Genomic DNA, 27,084 nt, shown 5'->3' on the forward strand with positions numbered 1-27,084 from the left:
TGTAAAGCAATGATATCTGCTTTGGCTTTATTCACTTCTTATATGAGTAGAGCCGTGGTTCTAGGCTGATAAAGACTTCTTACGTTCCACGTGCAAATTTTTAAATCATTATCCTTATTTCGTTCGCGAGTTCGTCGTAGGTTAGACAGTCCGGTTTCTTTCTTTGTAGCTCTCATAAAAAAAAAGGTTTTTTACAGGGTTGAGTAGTTAACCCAACGCCAAACCCCATTTTCGGGGGCCATTTCACCCGCTCTCGTCAGTTGCCGACCCAATTTTCCACCCGGGTTGGATACCGGATCTCCAGTTGGGTTGCTCGGTTTACATGGGACACCAGCGTGAAGGTGAGAGTCGGATTTGAGTAGAAGAGGCTAATTGGATTAAACTGGAATCAACTCCATGTTTTCGCATTCTACCCCCTTATCCCCCAAATCCCCTTTATATTTAATTACCAGATATATATAATTACATATTTAATTACCAGAACAACCAGCCTCTACACTATATCTTAAAGCAGAACTATCAAAACCTACAAATCTGAGCATTCTACTATGTATCATCTAAGACCATACATCATAATGAAGTATAATAAATAAGGTAATGAAGGCAATGGAGGAGAGAGAATGTCCTGGTTACCTGATGAATGTGGTGGCGGAGTATCTGTCCGAGAGAAGGATTATGGTGGAAAAGGGCACGATCGTGGACGTGACGGCCGGGGTACCCCAGGGATCTGTTTTGGGCCCGACGCTATGGAATCTGGCATATGACGGGGTTATGCACTGTGAATACGGAGAGGGTACAATCCCCTACGCATTCGCGGATGACCTCGCTGTACTGGTAGTGGCCCGGGATGAGCCAGATCTCAAATACCGGGTTCGAAACGCAGGCGGCGTCGTAAAGAAATGGATGACGCAGCACGGACTGAAACTTGCGACAGAGAAAACCGAAGCCATCATTCTGAAGGGGACAAGGAACAGGCAAAACATTGAACTAAAATGTGCGGGAGCATGTCTAACACCCAAGAAACAAGTAAAGTATCTAGGAGTGACATTGCACCAGAATGGAAAATGGGGGGAGCACGTGCGGGAGGTGGTTCGGAAGGCTGCGAATAGTGCGGCTGCGTTGGGGAGGGTGATGCCGAACATTGGAGGACCCAAATCCGGAAGGAGGAGGGTCTTACACGGTGTTGTACAGTCGATCGTCCTCTACGCGGCAGCAGTCTGGAGCAAGGCGGTAGAGATAACGGCCTATAGGAGTCTCATGACACGAGTGGACAGAACTCTGTTGCGAGTGGCATGCGCCTACACGACTGTGTCTGCGGCTGCGGCTGCGGCTGCGACTGTGGACCATCACTGGATGTGTTCCGTTGCATGTTTTGGCAGTGGAAAGAAAAGAGCTTTATGAAAGAAGAGGCCCAATCCTTACTGTGGCCGAGAGAAGACAGGAAAGGGAAAGGTCAGTTAAAAGATGGCAAGAAGAATGGAACAACACGGAAGATGTGGCATAGTGGACGAAAATGCTGATCCCGAACATAAGAGATTGGGTGGACTGTGGCCACAGGCGACTGGATTATTTCCTGACGCAGGTGCTCACAGGACACGGGTGTTTTAGGGCCTACCTCTATAGGATCGGAAAGGCTGATACAGATGAATGCCTATACTGTGGATACTCGGACACTGTGACACATACGATGTTAGATTGCAGTAGATGGATAGTGGAAAGGAACAGAATGGAGAGAGAGACAGGTGTGAATTTTGTTACAGTGAGAGAAATGATTGCGAGAATGATTGAAAATAAATTAGGTTGGGCTAACATACACAGCTATATCCGTGCAGTGATCAAGAAAAAGGAAGAGGAAGAAAGACAGCTGGACCAACGCTAAAGGTCAGAGTGAATGATGCTGAAAGGTGAATCTAGAAAAGTGGGTCACACTGTATGAGTTAGAATACGTGAGTCAGACTGTGGGGAAAGAGGAAATGCCCATCTGGGAATGATGCCGAACTAGGAGCGATGAGTGTCTTCTACGCGCTACCTGGAACGAGACAGGGAGCCTCCTTGCTGATGAAGAGAGTGTGGATGTGTATAAATGGAGAATGAATGAATAAAGGTAGTGCTTAGGAAGTGATGCCGGCCTTACAGCGGCCATTCCTCTTCCGGATCGCTGGATGACAGAGAAGGGTCTGGTTTAGCAGGTAGGCGTTCGGCGTAGACTCGGCGACGAGAGGGCATTTTAAAGTACCTCGGGAACTATCGCCAGGAGTACGAAGAACGAATCCTGCACTAAAGTTAGTCAGGCGGCGGCGTCCTGGACTGAGATGTCTTTTGAAGATTCCAAACCCCCCCTCTATAAAGACGAAAAAAAAAGACCATACATCATGTTTAAAATAAAATATTCTAGTGTATTAGTATTCATAAGATTAAAGTGGTCAAATCATATTTATTTTAAATGTAACCGTCAATATATTATGTTGCTAATTGTTAATAAATATGATCTTGTTACTGTAGTAATGTTCGCTATATTTACCTTTAAACATTTCACAATTATTTGCATTTTTTAAATACTATAACTTATTGTGATCAAATTAATAAATAATTATAAATGAAACAAGTAAATTCAATAATTTCGCTGTAGGTACTGCGAAAATATTAAATCTAGTATGCTTGAATGCTGCACGTTTTTTTTTTAATTTTCAGCTCTCTCGTTGCACGGGGATGTACACTAACAAGAACAGTCTGATCAAAGCATTCCGAGAAGAAGACCACAAATCAAATCCTGTGGTACAACGAGTGAAACTAATAATGTCCGCAGGGCTTATGTTAGTACATGCACACAGGTAAATATACCCAGTAAAATAATTTAAATATCAATGAATGGAACCGTAAATAGCATAGATAGTCAATAGCTATTTAATATTTACAAGCTCTTGACCTTTTTTAACTTATTTTTACCGTGTATATTGTTATTTGAAAGATGTTTAAAAAGATTATCGTATGAGGTAATAACAGGAGTTCTTTCGTATAGTTCTTTTTACCGTTATTGCTTTTTGGTCTTTAATAAGTTCTTTTAATAATAAGCAATCCTAACCATTTTTTTTGTGAAACATCTAATGCGGCTGGTAACTGTTTTGAGCATATCGAGGGGTTCGAGCGAAAACCCGATAAATGACAAAATTATGAAATCCGGTATTTTTATTTCTTCTGTATTAAAAACACGTCTTCTATCACTGAAAAATTTTTTAAATTGATATTAACATTTTTAAGCTCAATAATTGATAAAAACCAAACATGGTAAAAACCGTTAACTCGTATTTTTAAATAACACCAACCCGATATATAACTTTACTGATAAAAAATACTTTGAAGTAAATATATTTATAATATGAGAATCCGGTAGAATCATTTATCTTCTTTTCCTGTGTAAAGTTACTAATTTTATTAGAAATATTTCTGAGTTAAAAACAGATAATTAATTTTATCGGAAATAGAAATTCATAATAAATTTCTGAAATATAAAATCAGTTCTAGGAAAAATAAGCTAGAACAACTTAACTGCTTTCTTTTTAAAAGAAATTCACAAGTTAAGATTTTAAAAATATATAAATACATTTATCGGATATGAAGATTACAAAGCTGTTAATTTTAACAAAATATATTCATGCGAAAATCCAATAAAGAATTTTATACTACGACACTTTATTAAATTTCAGCACATTTTTGTCCTGCGAAAACCCAGTAAATCAATTTTAGGTTACACGAAGTACAACGATTTACCTTTTTGGGTCGGTAGTTCTGATTAGTTCGCTCATGTCTGAACTTGATTACGGACGTTGCGTTCTCTAACAAGTATAGTTTGATGTTGAATTGTGATGAACTCTGTAGAAATTACTGGAGTCTAGATTTTAAATCTAGAAAAAATTTTATTTTGCACAATATAACTGTAAAACAAATTATGACTAGACTTGTCCTTAAAACTTCCAAAAGAAAGGAACGAAAATTTAGCAAGAAATGTTTATTTCCACTAGCTAACAACGAACGGATTCCAGTGTGCCAAAAGTTTTTTACAAAAACGCTGTGTATATCCCCAGATGTTATAATAAATGCTGTAGCTAACAGTGATTCTACTGGTTGCTATTCTAAAGAAGACAATCGCGGAAAACAGGAACCAGTTAACACAACAAAGGCTGAAGATGTTCAATTTGTTAAAAGTCGTATTGAATCCTTTTCGGTCATGGAATCTCATTATACCCGAAAGGATACCATTAGAAAATACTTAGATCCCACTCTAAATATCAAAAAAATGTACCAGCTTTACTTAGATAACTGCATCGAAAATAATCGAGACCCTGTTGCTTTACGTAAATATCAATCTATTTTTTGTGAAGAGTATAATCATAAGTTTTTTCACGCCAAAAAAGGACCAGTGTTTTATCTGTGCTAAATATGCTAAGGCTGATCTACAGCAGCAGAGAAAAAACCTTGAAATAATCTACGAAGAACATAAAAAAACAAACGAAATTTGTCAGGCCGCTAAAAGAATAGATAAAGACACGACATTTATGTCTGTAACATTGGATTTACAAGCAATTTTACACATACCCAAAGGATCTATTAGTCAATTACACTATCGTAGAAAATTGGTAATATACAATCTTACTATTTGGGAATCACCGCTACCCAATAACGCATATTGCTTGTGCTGGAATGAAATGCATGGCAAAAAGGGTAGTTCTGAAATCGGAACTTGTATGTATTACTATTTAAGTGAATGCTTAAGACCTGAGGTTAAGCATGTAACAATTTTTTCAGATACTTGTAGCGGTCAAAACCGCAATCAGTTTATAGCCGTAGTGCTGTTGTGGATCGTACAAAATATCGACCAATTGGAAATTATAGAACAAAAGTTCTTAGAAGCAGGACATACTTATATGGAAGTGGATTCTATGTACTCGGCAATAGAATCTGCAAGTAAACATGTAAATGTAACTTGCATGAATGACGAAAAATATATTTCAAACAGCAAGAAAACAGAAAATGAAGACAGTAGACAATGTGAAACATAATATAGGCCCATACAAGGTAAAAGAAATAAAATTTAATGAATTTTTAGAATTAAAGTCACTTGCAGCAAATATATTGCAAAACAGAACAGTAGATTCTGACGGTAATACTGTGCAGTGGTTAAAAATCAAGAGACTAAAATATATTAAAGGTTAAAGAAGGAAAATTTTTTTCAACTACGATCTATCAGAAGAATTAAAGTATTTAAACATATCAGAAGATATTGGTTTGAATTCAAAAAAAAACTCCTACTCTACGGTCTAAAAGGCAAAAACAAATTTTATCCCAAAAAGCAACCCTAGACTTACCAACTCCGGGTAATTTACCAAAGTTATACAAAAGTACTCTTCCAATAAGCGAAGCAAAAAAAAAAAGGATTTAATGAAGATGTGCCAAGAAAACATTTTTCCGGAAGAGCTGCATGCTTGGATATCAAGTTTAAAAACAGGGAATAATGTCTTAGATCGAATTCCAGACGTAATGATGGGAGAAGAATCGGAAGAAGAAGATATTACCTTTTAATTTCCTAAAAAGAATGTAGATTATTATCTGTTTTATTTGAATAAAATACAGTTCATTTTTATTTTATAATTAACAAAATTAAAAATAAAAACCAATAAAATCAAATGTTGTACTAATTCAGCGAGGAAAAACCTGATAAAAATCATGTTTTATTTTTTTTTTGTAAATACCTTTTAAAAAGTTAAACTAAAAATAAATTATTCTAACTAAACATTAAATTCTCTACTGTTTGGCTTTAACAAATATTTGAAACAACTTCCTATGACGATTTTAAAGCCTCTTCAATGTTACGAAAATCTTTAATCGCGATTATCTCCAAACAATGATTTTGTTAGTTATCGGGTTTTCGCTCGAACCCCTCGATATGCACTGTTGTTGTTTTTTTGGAAGACATTGACTATGTTCTATTTCAGGGGTAGGCAACCTTTTTCGGATGGCGGACCGTTTTCAAATGTAACTTAAATAGTTCTTTTATATCATATACGAGTTTAAATATTATCAGAAATAAATATAAGAAAAAGAGCATAACCGGATAAGAATGTCAAATTTGTCCCAGCGGAAACTTGACCCCAAATTTTGGGGTAACTCAAACAATGAAGAGTTTCCAAATTTTAGCCCAAAATTTTGACACATAACCCAGTGGTGCACCCAGAATTTGTCTGAGGGGGGTTTTGAAATTTTTTTATGCTACCTCCATTTTGAGTCCCTAAAATTTGGGTTTTAGTTTTGTCTAAACGGCCTTGCTTTAGAGCCATATGGTTTATTATCTCTTCTGCATCTATTTGAATGTCCTGATGGATGAACATCAAATCTAAACCATTTAGTCTTTCTTCGCTAATATAATTTCTTAAATAAGTCTTTAGTACTTTCAGCGATGAAAATTACTTTTCACATGTTCAGGTTGTTACAGGTAATTTGATTACTAAAGTAGCGTTTTGGATTTTTTGTATTGTGTGTTAAAGACAAGTTACATTTTTCTACTATTCTTTATATATTTTTTACTTTATATGTACTGGGAGGGGTTTTAACCCCCAATCCCCTCTGGACGCCACTGCTGTAGTTTTAACTTGTCTGGTGCTTTTACAATATCAAATTTTAAAGGATTTTCAAATATTAATATGTCCATTTCTTTTGCATAAAAATCTTAAAACCGATGTCGATAATTTTGATTAAGTACTTTAGTGACTCAATAAAAATATTCGAAGGGCATTGTTTGCCGTTTTTGGTTGAAAACAATTGCAAAGTAAGAAAATGATTATAGAATTATTTTTGTAAAGTTGAGAAATAAACAATTTTATTTTATTTCTATAAATAGCTCGTTGATTAACTTTAATTGGCCTTGTAGAGTTATATTTAATTTATTGGGGTAAGTTGTAATATCCACAATAATTCACATTTTTTAATTTTTCCCCCTTGAGATAGTACATATTGAAAACATCTAATAGTTGCAAAAATATATATTCACCACTTGTATTCCCATGGAGGCATTTTAATGTAGTAAGTTCTTCTGTTACACAAAATTATTTATCAATTCCACGGATAAAAATAATTATTAGGCGGTGCTGTTCAGCAAATAATTTCGAAATATGTAAGACGTTTTGACCAATGCTGAACTTTGTTCCTACATTTTTTTTAAACGTTTTGTTGTGTCTTCCCACTATTCTTCTTTTAGCGATCATTTTTGTCACCGGCCATATTTCGGCACGCTCACGCTCCAAGTTTGTTGATTTTGCCTGAAATTATATTGGTGTTTTGGTGGGCCTCACAAAGAGTTGCAAAGGGCGCCACGGGAGGATATACGGAGTCTGCTTAGTTTTCCTAATGGCATATTCCCTTCCATCTTCTCTTTTTATAATTTCATAGCAAAATATACTCCTCCGTCTTGCTGATTCCATTTTCTTCAAACAAAAGGAAGGGCCTTTCTTCAAAGGCAAAAAGTTTTTAACACTTCTTCTTCTTTTCGGTTTTGAGGGATATCTGCTTAAAATAGTTTTCGAGTTCCCTTTGCTCTGCAGGCAGTAATTTGTTTGTTGTTTTTAGTTACAGCTTTATAAAAAAATGCATTTGTCATTGCTGAGCCAATGAGAAGCTCAACCGCTAGCTTAAGATACTATTTAACACCTCTTCGTAATACACTAGAGTATGATTTCAGCTGATCTGAAATATCAATAAATTCTTTACAATTATTATAATTGGTCACTGTTTGCGGTTTTTCTACTAGCGTGTTATTTTTACCCTGAACCTCCACTTTGTTATCCGTATGTACTGTGCTAAGGATCAAGACATCTCTTTTATCTTTCCACTTCGGGACTACTCGAGTGTTACTTTCTCGTGCAATAACTTCATATTTAGGTTTAATTGATCTCAATATTAGCCTACCAGTTAACATCAGCAATATGTTATCTTATTCTGACAAATCTATATATAATATTCTAATCAAGTTTATAAACGATTCTAAAATAAAAATTTAAACATCCTTATAATAATTTTCTGTGGCAAAAAGATTTTTTGTCTAATGCCATCTCTCTCTCTCTCTCACACACACACACACACACACACAACTTCATTTTTTTTTAACTTTGCTTTCACAACATCTTTAGAGTTTAATTTTCTATTGGATCTAAGCATACCTATCCAATTTGTTGATCTATCTAAAAACTGGTGAGCTAAGTGGACATTATATAAAATTGTCTGTGTATAGTATCCAAGAGTCCATCCATCAATGACATAACAACTGAAGATGACGCTGCTGAAGGTGTAACCATTTTCTGTACATAATTTGTAGAGTTTTATGCCGAACTCATGTTTCTTATTTTTGATATATTGTCTAAAGGTCAGCCGCCCACGAAATGGTACCATGGCCTCATCAATACATACATATTTTTTTTCGGAATTTTTTGCTACATTAGGTGTTTCCACCTTTTTAATCTTGAATGCGGAGAAATATATTCGTTTGAAATGATCTGTTCAGCATATCTGATATGTTCGTTTCAATTACAATAAAGTCCATAATATCATCTGTTACATCCTTTTTGCGGTAAGTTTGTCAGTTAAAATACCAGGATTTAGTGCATTGAAATCAAATAGAGTTTGTCCCGTTATAGCAGTCCATGCAAGCTGAAATTCAGCAGCAACAACTGGAACTTCAGTGTCGTTGTGATCTGTGTCTTGAGCGTCCAAAACATCGGTTGAAAGTTGTTCTACACCTTTATCTTCAAATTTTTCACAATTATGTTGACACTACACTATCTATAATTTCATCTACGTGGCTTGTAGATTGTTCTGCACTTTTACGTTTTAACTTTTTGCAATCGGTCTTTCTTTTTCACAATTTTCCGAGTCTGACGAAACCGAAATATATATATATATATATATATATATATATATATATATATATATATATATATATATATATATAAGAAAAGAAATTTAATCTTTGCAGATTAGTTAAATAGTAAACTCTTAAATATTGGGGAAATCTGCAAGAAATACTCTAATGTGTATCAATTGTTTCGCCGAACGTTTTCGCCAAAGAGAATTAATTTGGCTTCTTCAGGGCTGAAAGAGAATAAATTATAATTAGCTACCATATATTATCTATTAGATCAGTAAGATCAATAATGTTTTAATAGATAATATATGGTAGCTAATTATAATTTATTCTCTTTCAGCCCTGAAGAAGCCAAATTAATTCTCTTTGGCGAAAACGTTCGGCGAAACAATTGATACACATTAGAGTATTTCTTGCAGATTTCCCCAATATTTAAGAGTTTACTATATATATATATATATATATATATATATATATATATATATATATATATATATATATATATATATAAAGGTTCTTGAACTCCTAAGTGGAGCATAGAGCTTCAGTGAAAACGCGCCATCGGGTTCTATTTTGCGCTAAGGCCTTCACCTTATTCCAAGACTTTCCTTGGCCTCTTATCTCGTCCATGATGGATCTTCTCCAAGTTTGTACTGGGCGACCTCTTTTTCTTTTCCCTTGGGGATTCCACTCTAGGGCAGTCTTTGCGATACTGCAACTATTTTTTCGGAGTGTGTGACCGATCCAACCCCACTTTCTGGACTTAATTTCATTTTGTACCCTCTTTTGTTCGGTCAGGTGTAGCAGATCGTCGTTTCTGATGGTGTTAGGCCAGAATATACGAACAATTCTTCGTAGACATTTGTTAACAAAGACCTGCAGTTTGTCTGTGAGGGTGTTTGTCACTTTCCAGGTTTCACATCCGTAGAGTAGAACAGACAGGACATTTGATCGGATCTTTGTCCTTGTAGTATACTCGCCAGATCTCCAAACAGGGTTGAGCGTGCTGAAAGCTTGTTGAGCTTTTCGTATCCTCATACGAATATCGTCTTCTGTACCTACGTTTTCTGTTATGACACTTCCAAGATACGTAAAGTTTTCCACATTTTCAATCTGCATATTGTCGATAGTAAATACCGTGTTGTTCCTTGCATTTATTCTCATGGACTTGGTTTTACTAATATTGATTTTGAAACCTATTTTATTGGCTTCAGTGGAAAGTGTTTCCAATTGGTAAGCCAGATCTTGGAACCTTTGACCTAATAGACAGATATCGTCCGCGTATTCTAGATCGCTTAGGCGTGTGGTTAACGTCCATTGTATCCCTCTTGTGTCAGAGTCTAGTTTGGAGAGAACATAGTCTATAGCTATGTTAAAAAGAAACGGAGAAAGCACGCATCCCTGTCTAACTCCAGTAAGTACGTTGAATTTGTCACTGTTGATCCCATTGTGTGTCACGCTGCATTTCGCATCAGTATATAGTGACTTTATAATAGAAATTATTTTTTGCGGGATGTTTCTTAGCTCTAAAATTTTCCATAGACCAGCGTGAGACAAGCTATCAAAGGCACGTTCAAAATCAACAAAAACCATGTATAGGGGTGTGTTCCATTCAACCGATTGTTCCATTATTACCCTCACAGTATTAATGTGGTCTATGCAGGAGGATTCTGGCCTAAAGCCTGCTTGATTAGCTCGAAACTCAACCTTGTTTGTTATTCTTTTCAGTATGATGGCCGCAAAAATTTTATTTATGACAGTAAGCAAGGTTATTCCTCTCCAATTTTTGCACAGTGCGAGGTTGCCTTTTTTTGGAAGCTTGATAATGTTACCTTTTTTCCAGCCCGCTGGAATGTGGTTTGTTTCCCACACCTCTCTGATTATGGGGAGCAAAAGTTCAGCAGTTAGATGCGGATCAGCTTTAAGCATTTCAGCAGCAATGTTATCGATTCCCGGTGATTTGTTGTTTCTCAGAGATTTGATAGCTGCTATTATCTCCGTTTTGGAAGGGGCCTCGCAAGAAATATGCAAGTCTATATTCTGCTGGTTTTCGACTATTTCGTCTGCGTTATCTCTGGGAATACCTAACATCTCCTGAAAATTCTCTTTCCATCTCTCTACTTGGTCATCTGTTGTAGTAAGCAATTCGCCTGTTTTGGATCTTACAATGTTCGAACAGTTGGACCCTTTTTGTGTTAGTCGTCTAGTAATTTGGTAAAGCTCCCTAGTTCTGTTGTGTTGTGCAGCTGTTTCTGCTTGTTTTGAAAGTTCTTCAGCCCACCTTCTTTTGTCTCTTCTTGCTTTTCTTTTAACTGATTTATAACCGAAATATAATCGCCTTCATAATTGTCACTTTCGAAGGCATCACCTACTTCCTCATCACTCATATCAATGATCTCATCGTATATTCTTTGCAAATACTGTTGTTCTTCGAAAGAATTAAATTTTTTCGCCATACTAACAGATAAAAGGTCAATACGTTACAGATTCGAGGAACACTTTGACCGTAACGATATCTTTATATAAAATAAAGTTGTTACTGTAATAAATGACCTGTACGGTTACCGTGAAGAGTGAATCATCTACAACGCACATGTTGGCCTTAGTGCTCAGTGAGTTAAATACGATTCACAACCGTAAATGAAGAAAAAAACATTTTTTTAAGGGTTAATTTTAAATTATCATTGTTATAGTGCATTTTTTGAATATTTTAATAAAAAAAGACATGGAGCCTGAAATCAAAAAAAAAATTAACGTGGCGGTTAATGTGTTAATAATGCTTGGAGCAATGATGTATACATATAGAACGCTAAAAAGAACTATAACAACATACGTTTTCTGTTTTAGTCGTTGGCCATTCAAAGAAGAGGACACTGATGATATTGGCTCATTGGTTGTCGAACAGCATATCACTCTCAACCGTACGGAAGAAAATGCTTTACATGGATATATTATGAAGTAAGTCAAATTTTTATATATTCATTTACTACTAAAATACATCCTTAAATGCTTATAATAGTTATAATCATAGCTGCCCATTACTACTAATCCACGATAATTCATGAAACTTATCATTTTTCCTATCTTTAGTATTATAGATAGGTATGATCTCTTGTATTAGTTATTCTCTTGCATCCTTTTATAATTCTATAGATATTTTCCAGTTTATTCCAGTTTTATTTAATTTTATTTTCTTACCTTTATTATCTCTAGTCTCATTGTTTCTGTAACTTGCTGGATGAAGAAGAGTTCAGTCAGTAATTTTTAGTCTTTTAATATACTTCACATTTTATTTTTCCCATTGTAAATACTTTAGCGTTTTTCCACTTTTTTTTCTAATTTTTTGATAACTTTGCTCTCTTTCTAATTAACTCTCTTTTCAATAATCCAAAATCATTTTTCCGGTTTTTTGTCTTTGACTCAATTTGGACGGCGAAATTTTAATATTTTTCGGTGGATTTTGTTCATAAAAAATGTTCTATTCTATATCTTGAGGTTTTTCGAAAATATAAATCTTGTGACCGTTTTTTCTGTGGTTTTTCTATTTCTTATAAAGCTTGTTTATTTGATTACGTTTTAAAATATGTTTTTAGTTTTTTTCCGTTTTAATTAACAGTATAAAAAGTATATAGTTTAAATCCCTGTTTGCCTTCTCCAGTAATCCATCTTAAGTTTATATTATTCTTTATATGAATATGTTGTACAAATACATAAAAAGTAATTTTTAAAATATTATAAGGAACATTGGCTGCAGAATCAGTGTTGCACTATCTATATTCATTTAATAATATATATACCGAGTGGGCCATCAAAAAGTGCTCATCCTGCAAAAATGCTTCTACAAATCGATTTTTATTCTAAATGGGATTCCATCCTTCCACTTTAATTATACAAACATCTGTCATTTGTCAACCCACTCCCTTCCAGTTCCATCACCCCTTAATTTTACATAGTTAATATACAATGTGTGGCATATTACAGAGAAGGTTTCTTTCTATATTAACTCTCATTGAGAAAAAATATTATTAAAGAATGGGCTAATGAATATAGTCCACCCTGATATTTAGCAATATTCGTTACACATTCTAAAATGCTAAAAGAGGTCGACTTTCATTCCAAGAGGGATACATTTTAACATAGCTCTCGTAATCATCAGTCCATAACATGGAAATTTGGCAACAGTGAATAGAGGGCCTTTGAAAATATCTCTTTGTTTTTATATATGGATTCTACTCATGGTTTCTTAAAAACTTTTCCAAGAAAAGGACCTACTCTTAGAGAAATTGCTGTTCTAACAATATTTTCAGGCCTTCTAAAATATTTGACAAAAGAATATGGTTCTAAAATGAGCAGTTCCACGAAAAGGAGAAAATTAATTATAAATAGGCTGCAACACCAATAAGATGAATGGCTTCAAAGTGATGTGATTTTGGATTTTTGTAGTTTCAGTGAAAATTGTAAGTGTAGGTTAAGTTCCTATCTGGTGAAATGGAAGTGGCATCAAAAAGTGGCACATTTATTTTTATTTCGATAAATTTTAGTGTGGTGGGCCAGAAATCAGGTGTATTATTAAAATTAAAGAAACAATGGAAATTCAAGTCTATATTAGCCATAGATTATTATTACAAGATGAATATAACTCCAACATAAATGTTATTGTTAAAAATAAGCGTGAAGGTACAGAAGAACAAAGCCATTTTGAAATTTTAAATGGGGGTGGTTAAACTGTTCCATAAATGTTTACTGTGCAAATCACTACCATAGGTCATAATACTCAAACAGTAATATTTGCTGATGAAACCAAAATAAACTTGTTTGGATCCGATGGAAACATATTGGTGTGGGGAAAGCATGGTTAAATTGTAGATGTAGAGTTGTCTTGAGTAATAAGCGCTTTGGTCTGGCACTTTGGGTAGAACTTGATTTTTTTGACAATCGAAGGATACCGTCAATAAATCGTCCCATTTTTCTTTTAGAAGCTAATAGAAAGCCTTTGTTTTTAACTTGTGCACTCTCTTTTGCGCCATCAAGTTTGTTTTGATTTGTACGTCATCACAATGCTTAATTCTTTCATCCAAGGAAAGGTATGTGGAGCATTCATCAGTTCTTAAGCTACCAAATCCCAAGTTAAAATTTGTATTAAAAACATATCTAAAATACGATTCTTTTACGCGGTCCTCCTCTTGGGTCTTAGCGTTGTAGAGGCGCCACAGTTTCTTAATGTTCAGATCATCAGATCTGAAGTCAAATACTGACGAGAAGTAGTTTTGGACCTACAATAGTGGCTTTCAAGTACATTAAACTTTTTGATAAAAGTGATAATTGATTCTCTTTTTCCTAAACATAAAATGCGCTCCCGATTCGCGCCCCTTTTTCTTGTGGTAGATCACCGGTGTTTCTGGTTTCTGGTTAGAACACCCAGCAAACGATTGGACTTGATTCTCAATGTATCTAAAAACGCCTTTTTACACACACGGACTCTCCAACGAATTTTTGTACACGAAGTAATTAGCACTTATCTTGTTTTTTCCTCTTGCATTGTTTAAGATTTTACAGGAGTTTACATTTTTTTTATAGTTTTGTAAAATTGGCTATGAAAATATCTTTGGTCAGTGTATGTAAGTCCTTGGCAGTGATATGCCTTTCCCTTCTTTCCGTGATTGCAAGTAATTTTCTTCGGCAATCCATCTGTAAAAAATACCTTGTTGTAGTAGCCATACACATCGGTTTTAGCCCAAGTTACAAAAAACTTATTTTCAAAAAACCGGCGTTTTACCCATAATAATAAATTATCAATGCCATATAAATCGGTTAAAAAAAATTTAAAAGCCTAAAACCAATGAGGCCTCTTGTTCTCGCATTGACTTCAGGCCACGACCTTAGTCCGCCACTGCATATAACACAAAGTTTTCAAAGAAAATAAAAAGTATAAAAAGTATAGTCTTCAATAGCTTTACCTTTGCCTCTTTTCTCGTGCTATTTTCCAACTTTCAGGTTCTTTTCTCTTCTTCCTGGCGGAGTCAGGACACTACGGGTTGAGTTTCCATGAACAAAACAAAACAAAAACTACAAAACAAATCAAAATAATACGAAAACACGACCTGTCTCAATAACAGCAGCAAATAAACAATAACCACACAACGGAAAGCTACGCGACGTTCGCGTACGATCTCTGAGTTTGCGGCTGAAACCCCTTCCCTGAGCGGATCTACCTGGTTTTGTTGCAAACTTGGAGACTTGCCTGGTTTTGACACTAACCTTGACTTTAGCTAATTATTTCAAATAGGATTTGGCACACATATGGATCCAAATAAAATCTGAAAAAAAAAATCGGTTGCCTGTAAAGTCGGTTTTACGGGCGAAGATTTTACGTGACAACGTCTTTTTCTCGGTAGAATATTTATGGATATGACTGAATCGACTGAATTACGATTGATTGCAGAGTGATTTAAACTAATAATTTACTTAACACTATCAACATTTGTCAATAGTATGACATAACCTATAAACTCAGTTTCTCAACTTTTGTGTCAATCTAACAATTAATCAATCAATCATAGTTTACGATAATGAAATATTAGTGTACAATTATTTACCTTTATTGTTGTAGTTGTTGTAAATGACGAATCTAAGCACTCCACATTTTCACTACAGACACAGCTGACGATACTTTAACCACACGTGTGAACTTATATTATGACGCTTTCTCGGTTTTCCAACGCCAAGAACGCTCGAGAAAGACAGAGACACAAGCACGCACCGATTCAACGCTCCTAATTCTCTAGTGCTGCGCGCGCAGCGGACCGATCATGTTTGAGTGGGAGAGAGACGCAAGGCATTCGCCGGTCCGGCGGGCCTCTCTCTCGTTCGGTGACTCATCGTAACAGACGTGAGCGGGCGTTACACTTTTTCATGAGTGACTCCGAGCCACAACCTAATTTAAGACGTTGTCACGTCAAAATGGATGCACCTGGTTTTGAAACTAGTATATTATATATATATATATATATATATATATATATATATATATATATATATATATATATACCTATATATCTTTAAACAAATACAGTTTCGTTCCATTCTCATTCAAGACATTTTCTCAATATGGGAATACTATTTCGTTACTACCCTTTCTTCCGGTTCTTGCATTAAGGTCCCCGATAAATATAATTTCTTCCCGACTGTTTACATTATCTAGTGTTTCTTGTAGAATTTCTTCGAACTGATCTTTTTCTTTTTCTTTGCTATCTTTTCGCGTATTATGACTATAGCTCTCCTTTTGTTTTCATGTCTACACTGATTATTCATATGATATAACCTAACCTAATCTAACAAAATGGATTGACCAAATCACAGGAATCCACCACAAAACACGAATTAACAGAATGGATATGTACCTACCATATAGGACATCACAAGTGCCACTAAACAACTTCCATTGCATAAAACATACAATTTCCTTTTCCCAGTTCTATCAGGTAATCATTAAAATACAGTGAAGTACACCTAATCTTAAATATCCACCTTACATCATTAAAACATACGTCATCATCAAGCTGCAACATTTGCTCCAATACTGTTTGCCCAGAATTGAAACTTATATTTGCGTATCCTGCTTATGTCTGTTGTTTAAAAAATCATAATCAAATATACCTAATGACCAAAAAATAAAATTTTACAAAGCGTAATCCCGATTATCATTTGTTGAAAGACACGTTAAAACATATGTGGAATGAAATAGCACTGCACTGCTATCCTTCGAAATTATTCTTGTTAAGTACCACCAGTGGTAAATGTCATTAAAATATTATCACTTAAAGCAAAAAAATGCATAATAAATACACACTTCGCGTTCATTGAATATCTACTTTTTTATTAAAATGTCATAATGAATGCTAAATCAAGTGAAATGAAGTAACGATGTATTTATCGTGGTCTTGTATTCCATGTCATTAGTCGAAGTTGGTAAATGTTGTTAGTTTAATAATGGAGTAATGGCGACAAAGTCGATAATAAATCACTTGACCAAATATTAGACACAAGAGTTTCAAAATATATATTTATTTAAAAAATAAAATTCTTGTGTTTTTTTTTATAAATTTGTTACCTATAATTCTGCAACCCATTATGCACTGCAGCTTTAGATGTAGTGTTATGAATATAACTATTAAACAATCGAAATAATCGCACTGATTACCCTTAAATCTTGAATACAATTTCAGATTACAATATATATATATATATATATATATATATATATATATATATATATATATATATATATATATATATATATATATATATATATATATTTGTTCCTATTAATAATTTATTATAGTAGTTGATACATGAAACACGTTAAATTTGACTCACTAAATGATAAACATTCTTAAAAATTTTGTTCAAAAATTAATAATTCATTCTTTTTTAGATGGATTACCTTAAGTGCTGATCACATAGTGATTCTTATCTTGTTACTGGCATTGGTGGTAAAATTTATCTTCTTTGATCATAAAGAAGACTTCACAGAGAAAATAAAAGCGTCCATGTCAGAAAATTTAGAAACAGACACTAACACTAGTGAGTTCCTCAAGCTGAATCAACAGCTACAAAGCAAATATTTATCTCAAACTCCTATATTCAGAACATCCGACACATTCTTTTTAGGTAGAAGTGATAGTGATGAAAAATCAGATTCATCTAGTGGTAAGATATAATTTATTTATAAATTCATTTACCAGCTAAAATTTGTTTAGCAGAAAATGGTTGACTTCAATTAGTGCGGACGTAAATATTATTAAATTTATCTGACTTGGCCAATTGTTAAGATCTTGTACCTCAGGTAAACCATTGTTACCTGAAACCGGGCCTTTTATACTATTATCAGTTAACCCAGGATGTTTATATTCGGTACTAATTGACGTCAACCATTTACTGCTAAACAAACTTTACCTCATATTTTCAGCTATTCTGTGCTATTCAGTGCTGTACATTTTTTACTTATCAGTAAGTTATTATTATTTTTTAGATGCAGATGTTGAAGATAAATCTGTCCAAACAATCTACTGTCAGACTGAATCAGGTCAGCTACTAGAGGATGACATAAACGATATTAAATTATGTAGAAGCCTAGAAGATTGCTTATCCATATACAATGATTCTGACTTGGGTGCGGGAACACTAACTGATGCAGAAGTTATACTCCTTGTAGAAAATAAACATATTCCAGGATATCAAATTGAAAAGGCTGTAGATAATCCTGAGAGAGGAGTAAGGATTAGAAGGAAAATTCTGGCTAAAGATGCTAACCTTAAGAATCCATTATTTGATTTACCTTTCAAGAATTATGATTATAGCAAGGTACATATAAAATATAACATAAGATGAAATCATTTAATTTTGATTTTGGGAATTCCACTCAGCAGCTTGATTATATTGTTAGTTAAACCATTTAAGGTAACTTTTTGTAAATAACGGTATCTGTTGATTTGTTATCACATTGCCCGTCATATAAGTCTTGAGTAGATAATTGCTAATGTGCCAAATTCTGTTCTTCATCACAACAGTGTTATGATTTGGGCTTTTTGAGTGCTGAGAAAAATAATTTATAAATCTCGGTGCTTTTTCTCCTTTAAAATAATCTGATTATCAGTGTGCAAATAATTTTTCTAGTCAGATTTCCATGTTTCTAAGATCCTTAATGGCTCCGAGATCGATCGCTATCTTATATGTTGTTGGGTGACTTATTGAAGTTGTTCTTGTTTGTTATTGATTATTTGTGCATATTGTAACTATAGTATTACTTTCGTATTTTTCTAATCCCTGTATTCGTTCGATCAAGTTGATGTTCATCTCTAGTTTACATCTCAGCGGATTTCCTGACAATCGCTTTCTCTAGTTAAATTATTATTTAATATCGCAAAAATGAAATATTTTTAATTTGTTTTATTTAGGTTATGGGTGCCTGCTGTGAGAACGTTATAGGTTACATGCCAATTCCGGTAGGATATGCAGGACCTTTACTGTTGGATGGTCAAGAATTATATGTTCCGATGGCTACTACTGAAGGGTGTCTAGTGGCGAGTACCAACAGGGGATGCAGAGCTTTAAAGCAATGTGGGGTCACTTCAAGAATCGTTGGAGATGGAATGACTAGAGGTCCTGTTGTCCGATTTCCATCACTAACTAAGGCCAGGTAAGGCTCAATAGAAAATAATTAAAGAACTTATTTTTGTTACTTGTACACCAAATACAAGTATCGTTTATTTATCACGAAATAGTACCTAAGTCTTTTGACTATTGGCTGCTCTAATATTAACGCATTTGTCCTGCGAGTCGTATTATAATGTTTATTATAATAATTGCAATATCTATTACAATAGATACAGTTTCACTCTAGAATAATTCACAAAAATATTCATATTATGTTAATTAAAGATGTTCATTTTCCTTCTTTGAATATAATAAAACCATTTTCTTTCTCTGTAGGCCTCAAGGTACCGTTACTGTATTAAGTAACCACCGCGAATCCATTCCGTAAGTGACTTTTTAGAAGTGAAATGCACTCGCATGTAAATTGATGTTCAATGTTTACAGAGACCAAGTGGTTAATAGACTGTAACTATATGTATGTATATATATATATATATATATATATATATATATATATATATATATATATATAGTATGTGTGTCTGTGTGTTTGTTTGTTGTCTTAAAACCATCAGTCGTACTTTCAGTACTCTGCCGTTTCCAGTAGCTTTTGCGTTGTGACTGTGTCGGGTCTTGTTTCTGAGGCATATGTCATTATTGGTCTTACACTGGCCTTATAAATTCTTGACTTCATCTCAGTGTTAATGTGTCTGTTTCGCCATATAGTGTTATTAAGGCATCCTGCCAGTCTATTTGCTTTTTATACTTGATTTCTCACTTCTTTGTTCAGGTCTCATAGATAGACAGTGTATTTCCCAGGTATTTTATTTCCATTACTTGTTCAATACTGATGCCATCAATTTCTATTTTACATCTGGTTGGTTCTTTGCTGACTACTAGTGTTTTAGTTTTCTGAGATGAGATTGTCATATTAAATTCCTTTGCTCTTATGTTAAATCTGTGGACCCGTCTTTGCAGACTATCTTCATCTTGGGCTAACAATATTGCGTCGTCTCCGTAACAGAGTATTTTTGTTGACCTTAAAATTTGTATCAGTATTTCATCCTAAATAAGGTATACTGTTACATCATATCAATCTTTTCTGTTAAATTTTTCCATACCACTATTAAAAAAATGTATCATACAATATTTAACATACCATTTCATATATTTTTAGTGCTGCCATGAAATGGATCGAGAAACCAGAAAACTTTGCCTTGATGAAGGAACAATTTGATTCCAGCAGTCGATTTGCAAGATTGGTGAAGATATTAATTAGAATCGCAGGAAGATATCTTTTTATACGATTTGTAGCAAAAACAGGAGATGCTATGGGTATGAACATGCTTTCCAAAGGTACTGAAATTTCTCTTAAATATGTGCAAAATGAATTTCCCGACATGGAGATTTTGAGTCTCAGTGGAAACTTTTGCACAGATAAGAAACCTGCTGCTGTCAACTGGTAAGTTTTTATTTTATAAACATTTGTTGATTCAAAATATTATAGTATTTTATTTATATATAGTTAAATAAAAAAAAGTCTGTTATTTGATTTGCTTTCGGAAATACTGCTTCCTCTAGCTGTACAATTCTCTTGGGTTTTCTTTTTCGATAATTGTACTCCATTCCTTTCTATCTACGATGACTCTTTTCCAGTTCCGGATTACCTGAATTTATAAATAATTTTCAACGCTCTCTAACCAACGCTTTCTAGGACGTGTCCATGATCTTTTTTCATTGGGGTTTCATTTGATGAACCGGCGTGATTGATTTATGCAGTTCAAAGTTCATATGGATTCTATAGATGTCGTGAAGCTCTCGAAAATACGCAAAAATCTTGTTCTGTACTTTTCTTTAGAAGCTTTCCAAGTTATATTTGCCTTTCTTCAACAGAATCCATGTTTCACAATCATAGTCTCTCTCTTATTAGATTTCTTTTACAATTGTATCTTTAAATGGTGAATTAGGACTATACATATACTTATCTTTATGTCTTTACTTATAAGGATCACTATTTTTGGATATTAGGAATGCTAAGTATGTAGGTACTATCTTTTCTTTGTCTACTACAAGTCAGTACTACAGTCAGTTGGTTCATTATATATCTTTCATTGACAGTCATACAAGACTTTCATGTTCTCTGCTACAGGATCTGCAGTTTAAACTTCTATGAAACAGCTAAATTGTATGCAGGTGTCTCTTAACGGGCGCACATGTTCAGTAAATACGCCTGTTATGACTATGAGCTGATTTTTGCTTGTTTTCCACAGTACTCCAGCCCTGTTCGCATTCCAGTGCATTTCCAATACAGTTTGCCTTATGTTTGACTATGGGTGACTAAGATTTGTGGATCCTCCCCGATCTTCTGATTTTCCTACGACCAGTTGCTTGCTTAAATGTCTTAATTTTGTTTGCTTAGGTGGGTCTAATAGAAGATATGTTTGGATCGACTTTATCTTGTGGTGTCTTGTCCAAGGTGTGACCTAGAGTACTCGCATTCCTTACGACTAATGCTGTCTCCTTACGACTTGTATAATAACTCCAGCCTGTAGTAAGAGATTAGACAATAGACTTACGTCTCCTTGTCTTGTAGACAGTTTTTATGTACCCTTCATATAAATTTGTCTTTCGTATAGGTTTTCGTATTGTGTTATAACAAATAGTTATTCCTATTCATCCCTGCTCAGCTCATGTTATAGTTGAACCTTATTCGGTCCTTACTGAGCTTAATTGAGTTTTGTCAGTAAATCCTGTTCATCTTCATAAGTGTGACCCAGAACGCTGTCTAGTTCCATAGCTTCGGGATGACTGAGATTACTTTGATGGTTTTTCATGATCCAGTAAGCTAGGAAATGGATGGTCAGTTTTGGAAGAGCTTCACATACCGAACAATAATCTAATTAAACCCGTGTGTCGCCTGCTATTCAGCGTTGAGCATCCACTCGGTCGTGCTCACCTCACAAAATTAGGTAGCACGACTGAGCTGGATAAGACCTCCGGCTCTTGCAGGCGGTCTACTTTTCTTTTTGTTATTGATATTTAAGTTTACATTAAATTTTATATTACTACGGCTACATTGGTGTTGGTGAGAGTAAGCTGGATATATCTGACTAGATTTTTTTATATACCTATGAGAACCAGGCATTTAGGAGGTTTTCTTCTGTTAATTCAAAAGTTTGTTTGAAATCGATCAATAGAATGTATGTTTATGAAAGAATATGATTTTTTTAATGATAAGATGTATATATTTATGAACTGATATGATTTTTCTTTTAGGATTGAAGGTAGAGGTAAATCAGTTGTGTGTGAAGCAGTGATTCCATCTAAAATAGTAACCACAGTATTAAAAACAACAGTTAGTGGCTTAGTAGATGTCAACTACTCCAAAAATATGGTCGGCTCCGCTATAGCAGGAAGTATTGGAGGTTTTAACGCTCACGCAGCGAATATTGTGACAGCTGTTTTTATAGCAACAGGTAAAACAAATTCTTTAATTTGTTTAATTTTATATCATAAATAGCTCATGTTACTAGTATTAATTTAAAAATATTCTCCATTATTCTAAGTATAGTGTAAAAAAGTCTTACTAACCGGGATAACTTGGGATAGATGAGGCCATCTATCCCAAGATGAATACCAAAAAGCAAAAGAGTTTATCAAAAACGAAAGTGACATCTTCTTTAAACGAAAAATAACTGGCGTCACTGAGTTAGTCCAACATCGAATAAACACTGATAAACTCTTACCCCATAAGACAGACACGAAGACATCTCCCATTTGCAAAACAAAAAGAAGCTATTGCCGTTCTTGAAGATATGCGGAAGACGAAGGTCATTGAAGTGTCGAGTAGCTCCTGGCCTTCTTCATTGGTCTTGGTAACTAAGAAAGATGTTTCCACGAGGTTCTGTGTCGGCTACAGAATAATACATAGCGTCACCAAGAAAGATTGCTCCGCATTGACGATACCCTTAGTGCCTTGGCTGGATCGAAATGCGTTTTCCTACGTGGATCTCAAAAGCGGTTGTTGGCAAAATCCAGTCTACCCTCAAGATAGAGAGAAGGCAGCATTTTCTGCTGGAAATGGGCTCTACCAATTTAAAGTGATGCCGTTAGGATTGTGTAATGCACCTGCCACGTTTAAACGATTAATGGAGCTATTACTTAGGGGACTTACACGGAAATCCTATCTAATATACCATCATGGTTATCGAGAAGGATTTCGTCGAACACCTTGTCAATTTTAAAGAAGTTTTCACCAGATTTAGGAACGCTCACCTACAAGTAAATGCCAAGAAGTGCGTGGTCTACCCACACCAAGAAACAAACACGATGTCCGAAGCTTCCTTGGCCTTTGCAGTTACTATCGTCGCTTCGTGAAAGATTGCCAAACCTCTCCATAACCTGAACTAGAAGAAGCTGTCATTTGACTGGACACCAGACTGCACTTCACCACACTCAAGCATAAATTAACAACGGCTTCAATCCTGGCATATCCGAAAGAACAGGGTCTTTTAACAGAATGATTTATAAAAAAAACTGCTGAAAAAATTTTTTTTTTAAAATATATATAAAAAAATATAAGCGAACTGCTAATACGAAATAATTATCAAGCATCTATTTGAAATCAAGAGATAGAGGAAAGAAGAAGAATAAAAAGATAGTGGTATCTCTCCTAGAGACACTTAAATCTTGTAATGAATCTTGATTGCTAAATAATTCTACTCATAAGATTATCTGATTGACATCTACTGATTGATCTCTTTGTTTGTTTGGCGTTTTAAATTTTTCGGTTACAGGTGTAATTGTATCACTTTAGATAAAAAGATTTAAATTATTAAAAGCAATTTTTCAATTTAATAAATATAACATTATTGTTTCCAGGTCAAGACCCAGCACAAAATGTAAGTAGCAGCAACTGTATGACCTTGATGGAACCATGGGGTTTAAATGGAGAGGATCTCTACATATCGTGCACGATGCCTTCTATCGAGATAGGAACTGTTGGAGGAGGTACAGTCCTCCCACCTCAAGCAGCTTGTCTTGAAATGTTGGGCGTAAAAGGAGCAAATTCAGAAAGTCCTGGAGAAAATGCCAACCAACTGGCGAGAATAGTTTGCGGTCTAGTACTGGCTGGAGAACTTTCCCTGATGGCAGCCTTGGCTGCTGGTCATCTCGTCAGAAGTCATCTAAGACACAACAGATCAACTACAGTACTACCTGAAAATTCAACCTTCCAGTCTACGCATGTGAAAAGTAAAGATTTTCTACTACCTCCATGCAAAGATTCCTTTTAAGAAGGATTTTACAAGTTGAAATAGATCCCTTGGGGTGTCTGCAATAGATGTTTTGAAGAAACTATGATGAGATATCTAGTCTTATAGATCACAGACTGTTAGTGATGTTGGTGAAAAAAATAACATTTAAATAGCAACGCGACATGTATTACTGTTTTTATTTTATTGGCACATTTCAAAGAATATACAAGGCTGGTTGTTGGTGATACGTCTATACTTTCCTAATACTAATTCAATATTTAGTATTCAAAATAATGTGTCCCTAACTAGAGAATAACAGATAATATATTATATTTTTGTCTTGAAATTTAATGTGTCTTATGATTTATGGATACTTTTTTGTGGATCAGTAAAATTATGTCAACTGTAGTAATTGTTAAAATGTTAATAGAATTTATCATAACAGAACAGCTTTGGTTAATGTCCTGTTACTGATATCGGTACTACATGCTTATCTTAATTGCTTCTGTCAAAGTGACAAATCGATTGATGTAACAGCATAAACTCATGTTTGTAATATTACAGAAAGTACTAATTTTGACATATTTACGGTTTATCAGTTCCTTCTGAATTTCTTAAGTAGGTACTATAATATATCGTAGTACTAAATCTTTATCCACAAGGAAAATAAAAAATTCTTATAGTTAACTGTATACCATAAATCACAAAAGTTTTATTTAAAGATCCTTTATAAAAGATATATAATTAAAAAGGCCCTTCCGGGCTTCATCACAGAACGTTTTTGGACTAACAACTCCATCATCAGTACATTTACCAGGTGTATGTAATACAAAATTTGTTATTTATTACATATTTGCGAATAAGTTAGTGTGATATTAAAGTTTTTAACAGATACCCTGCATGGCAACGTAAAACTCCCAATTTGGGGGTTGCTGACCCTGAGCAGATGTATCTGTATGGGCTCTAGATATCAACCTGTTTGGAAACAAGTTGTACTGCTTCAGGCAATCTTCTGTATCTGTTAAAAACTTAACATCACACCAAATTATTAACAAAAATGTAATAAATAACAAATTTTGTATCACTTTAAGGATTTTTACCAACATATTTAGTGGCTTGACTTATCTACACGGTAAATGCACTGATGATGTACTTATTATTCCAAAAACGTTCTGCGATGTAGCCCGAAAGGTTTTTTTAATTATATACCTTTTATAAAGGGTTTTTTAAATAAAACTTTTTTAAATCTTTATCATTAGTAAGGAAGTACATTGATTATATTTGGTTTTAGAATTTGATTCCAGTGTATTTATTTTATTAATATTTAAATTCTTCTATTTGAGAGTTTAATCATGTTGTACTTAGTTCTTTTGTGTTGGTATCTCGACCTTGACCTTTTATGACAGCTTTAACTGAGACTATCTTGAAAAATGTACATATCCCATTCACAGTGAACGTTGTTACATAAGTTTGGTTAGTTAATGACAAAAATCCATTACTGCACAAATCAGCAATACCTTCTGTTAACGAAGGAATCACTCATTGTACTTATTTGTGTTATATACGGTTACGTTGCTGTTAAAATTCATAGTTTTTAATTTGTCAGCCTGTAAAGGCTTAAATGAGGCCTAAGCTTTTGTGCCAGCTAGATTAGTTTGTTACATTTGTTTTATTTTTAAAGATATCTCCCTAAACGAGAAAACATTTGGTCTGTGATGGTGTATTAACTTTTGTAAGTATTTTTTGAAATGTTTCAAAAATGTGCCTCTCTGTACTAACATTTTTGTACAGGGTGTATTAATAATTATAGTTATTTAATTTATGTATATTAATAAAAAAATTCTACTGTTTATTGTGATTAATTTATTTTCCCATACCTTTAGTTGCTAAAAACATGCAATATTTAGAACCCTAGAACCAAATATAAGGATAATAAAGTAACAAGCAGTACGACCGTCTGCAACTCTTAAATAAAACTAGGAGTTTGACTTAATGGTTTATTAAAAACTAACCGAAGTACATAGCCCTCTAATAAGGTAACTGTCGTAGAAAGAGTTGGAAGGGAGTTTCTAGATGGTTTCTATCGTCAAATGCGCCGGGCCCATCAACTAAAACATTTGTAACCTTCACAAAATGTGACAGCTGGTCAGCAAAATCCTATAATTAAGCTATTTTTCGAGTGCTTGTACGTACAATGCTCACCAAGGTCCATTCTCTGTAACTTTTATCCTTTGTCCGGGGTAGCTCAGCATGATTGAGGGTATACCTAACGACTCTCAGTACTCATGCAAAAGACCCTCGTTAGGTTCTGCCACTTTCACCAGAAAACTTTATTATCTTTATCCGATTACATTTATTTTTCACAGAAATTTTTAAAAGGTTAAGGATGAAGGAGGGATTGAGTAAAAATGGTCCGCTTGGCTACATCTATCCATTGTTCAAAGTCCGGTTGAACAACCGAGGAATTATTTTTCGAATGGTTAAAGGATTTTTGTAAATTCGTCAACGCCTCCCCTGATGATCCTGTCATGCTCATTTTAGACAGCCACACCTCACATTCTACAATTCAATTCTATAATTACTGTCGTGAAAATGGAATCATAACGGTTTCTTTTCCCCCACACGTATCTCATAGGGTTCAGCCATTGGATGTGCCTTTTTTTCTCAGGCTTGAAATCCGCATATAATCACGAATGTAACCAGTTTATGAAAACACATCACTATGAAACAATTGCTGTTAAAGATATTGCAGAATTATTTGCTAAA

General features: G+C 34.4%; 1 protein-coding gene across 2 annotated transcripts in view; it reads left to right on the forward strand.

Annotated features, from left to right (window-relative positions):
* Positions 1–26,168, forward strand: part of Hmgcr (HMG coenzyme A reductase) — a 206,248-nt gene extending 180,080 nt beyond the window's left edge. For both annotated transcript variants that reach the window (XM_072545430.1, XM_072545431.1), the window contains 8 exons: positions 2,692–2,831; positions 11,756–11,866; positions 17,343–17,617; positions 17,940–18,271; positions 18,865–19,106; positions 20,241–20,525; positions 22,340–22,539; positions 23,945–26,168. In XM_072545430.1, coding sequence (XP_072401531.1) covers positions 2,692–2,831; positions 11,756–11,866; positions 17,343–17,617; positions 17,940–18,271; positions 18,865–19,106; positions 20,241–20,525; positions 22,340–22,539; positions 23,945–24,357 — 1,998 coding nt within the window. In that variant the 3' untranslated portion in view covers positions 24,358–26,168. The remainder of the gene's footprint in view (positions 1–2,691; positions 2,832–11,755; positions 11,867–17,342; positions 17,618–17,939; positions 18,272–18,864; positions 19,107–20,240; positions 20,526–22,339; positions 22,540–23,944) is intronic.
* The last annotated feature ends 916 nt before the right edge of the window (positions 26,169–27,084 follow it).

This window comes from Diabrotica undecimpunctata, chromosome 10 (assembly GCF_040954645.1).
Source record: "Diabrotica undecimpunctata isolate CICGRU chromosome 10, icDiaUnde3, whole genome shotgun sequence".
Taxonomy (NCBI): domain Eukaryota; kingdom Metazoa; phylum Arthropoda; class Insecta; order Coleoptera; family Chrysomelidae; genus Diabrotica; species Diabrotica undecimpunctata.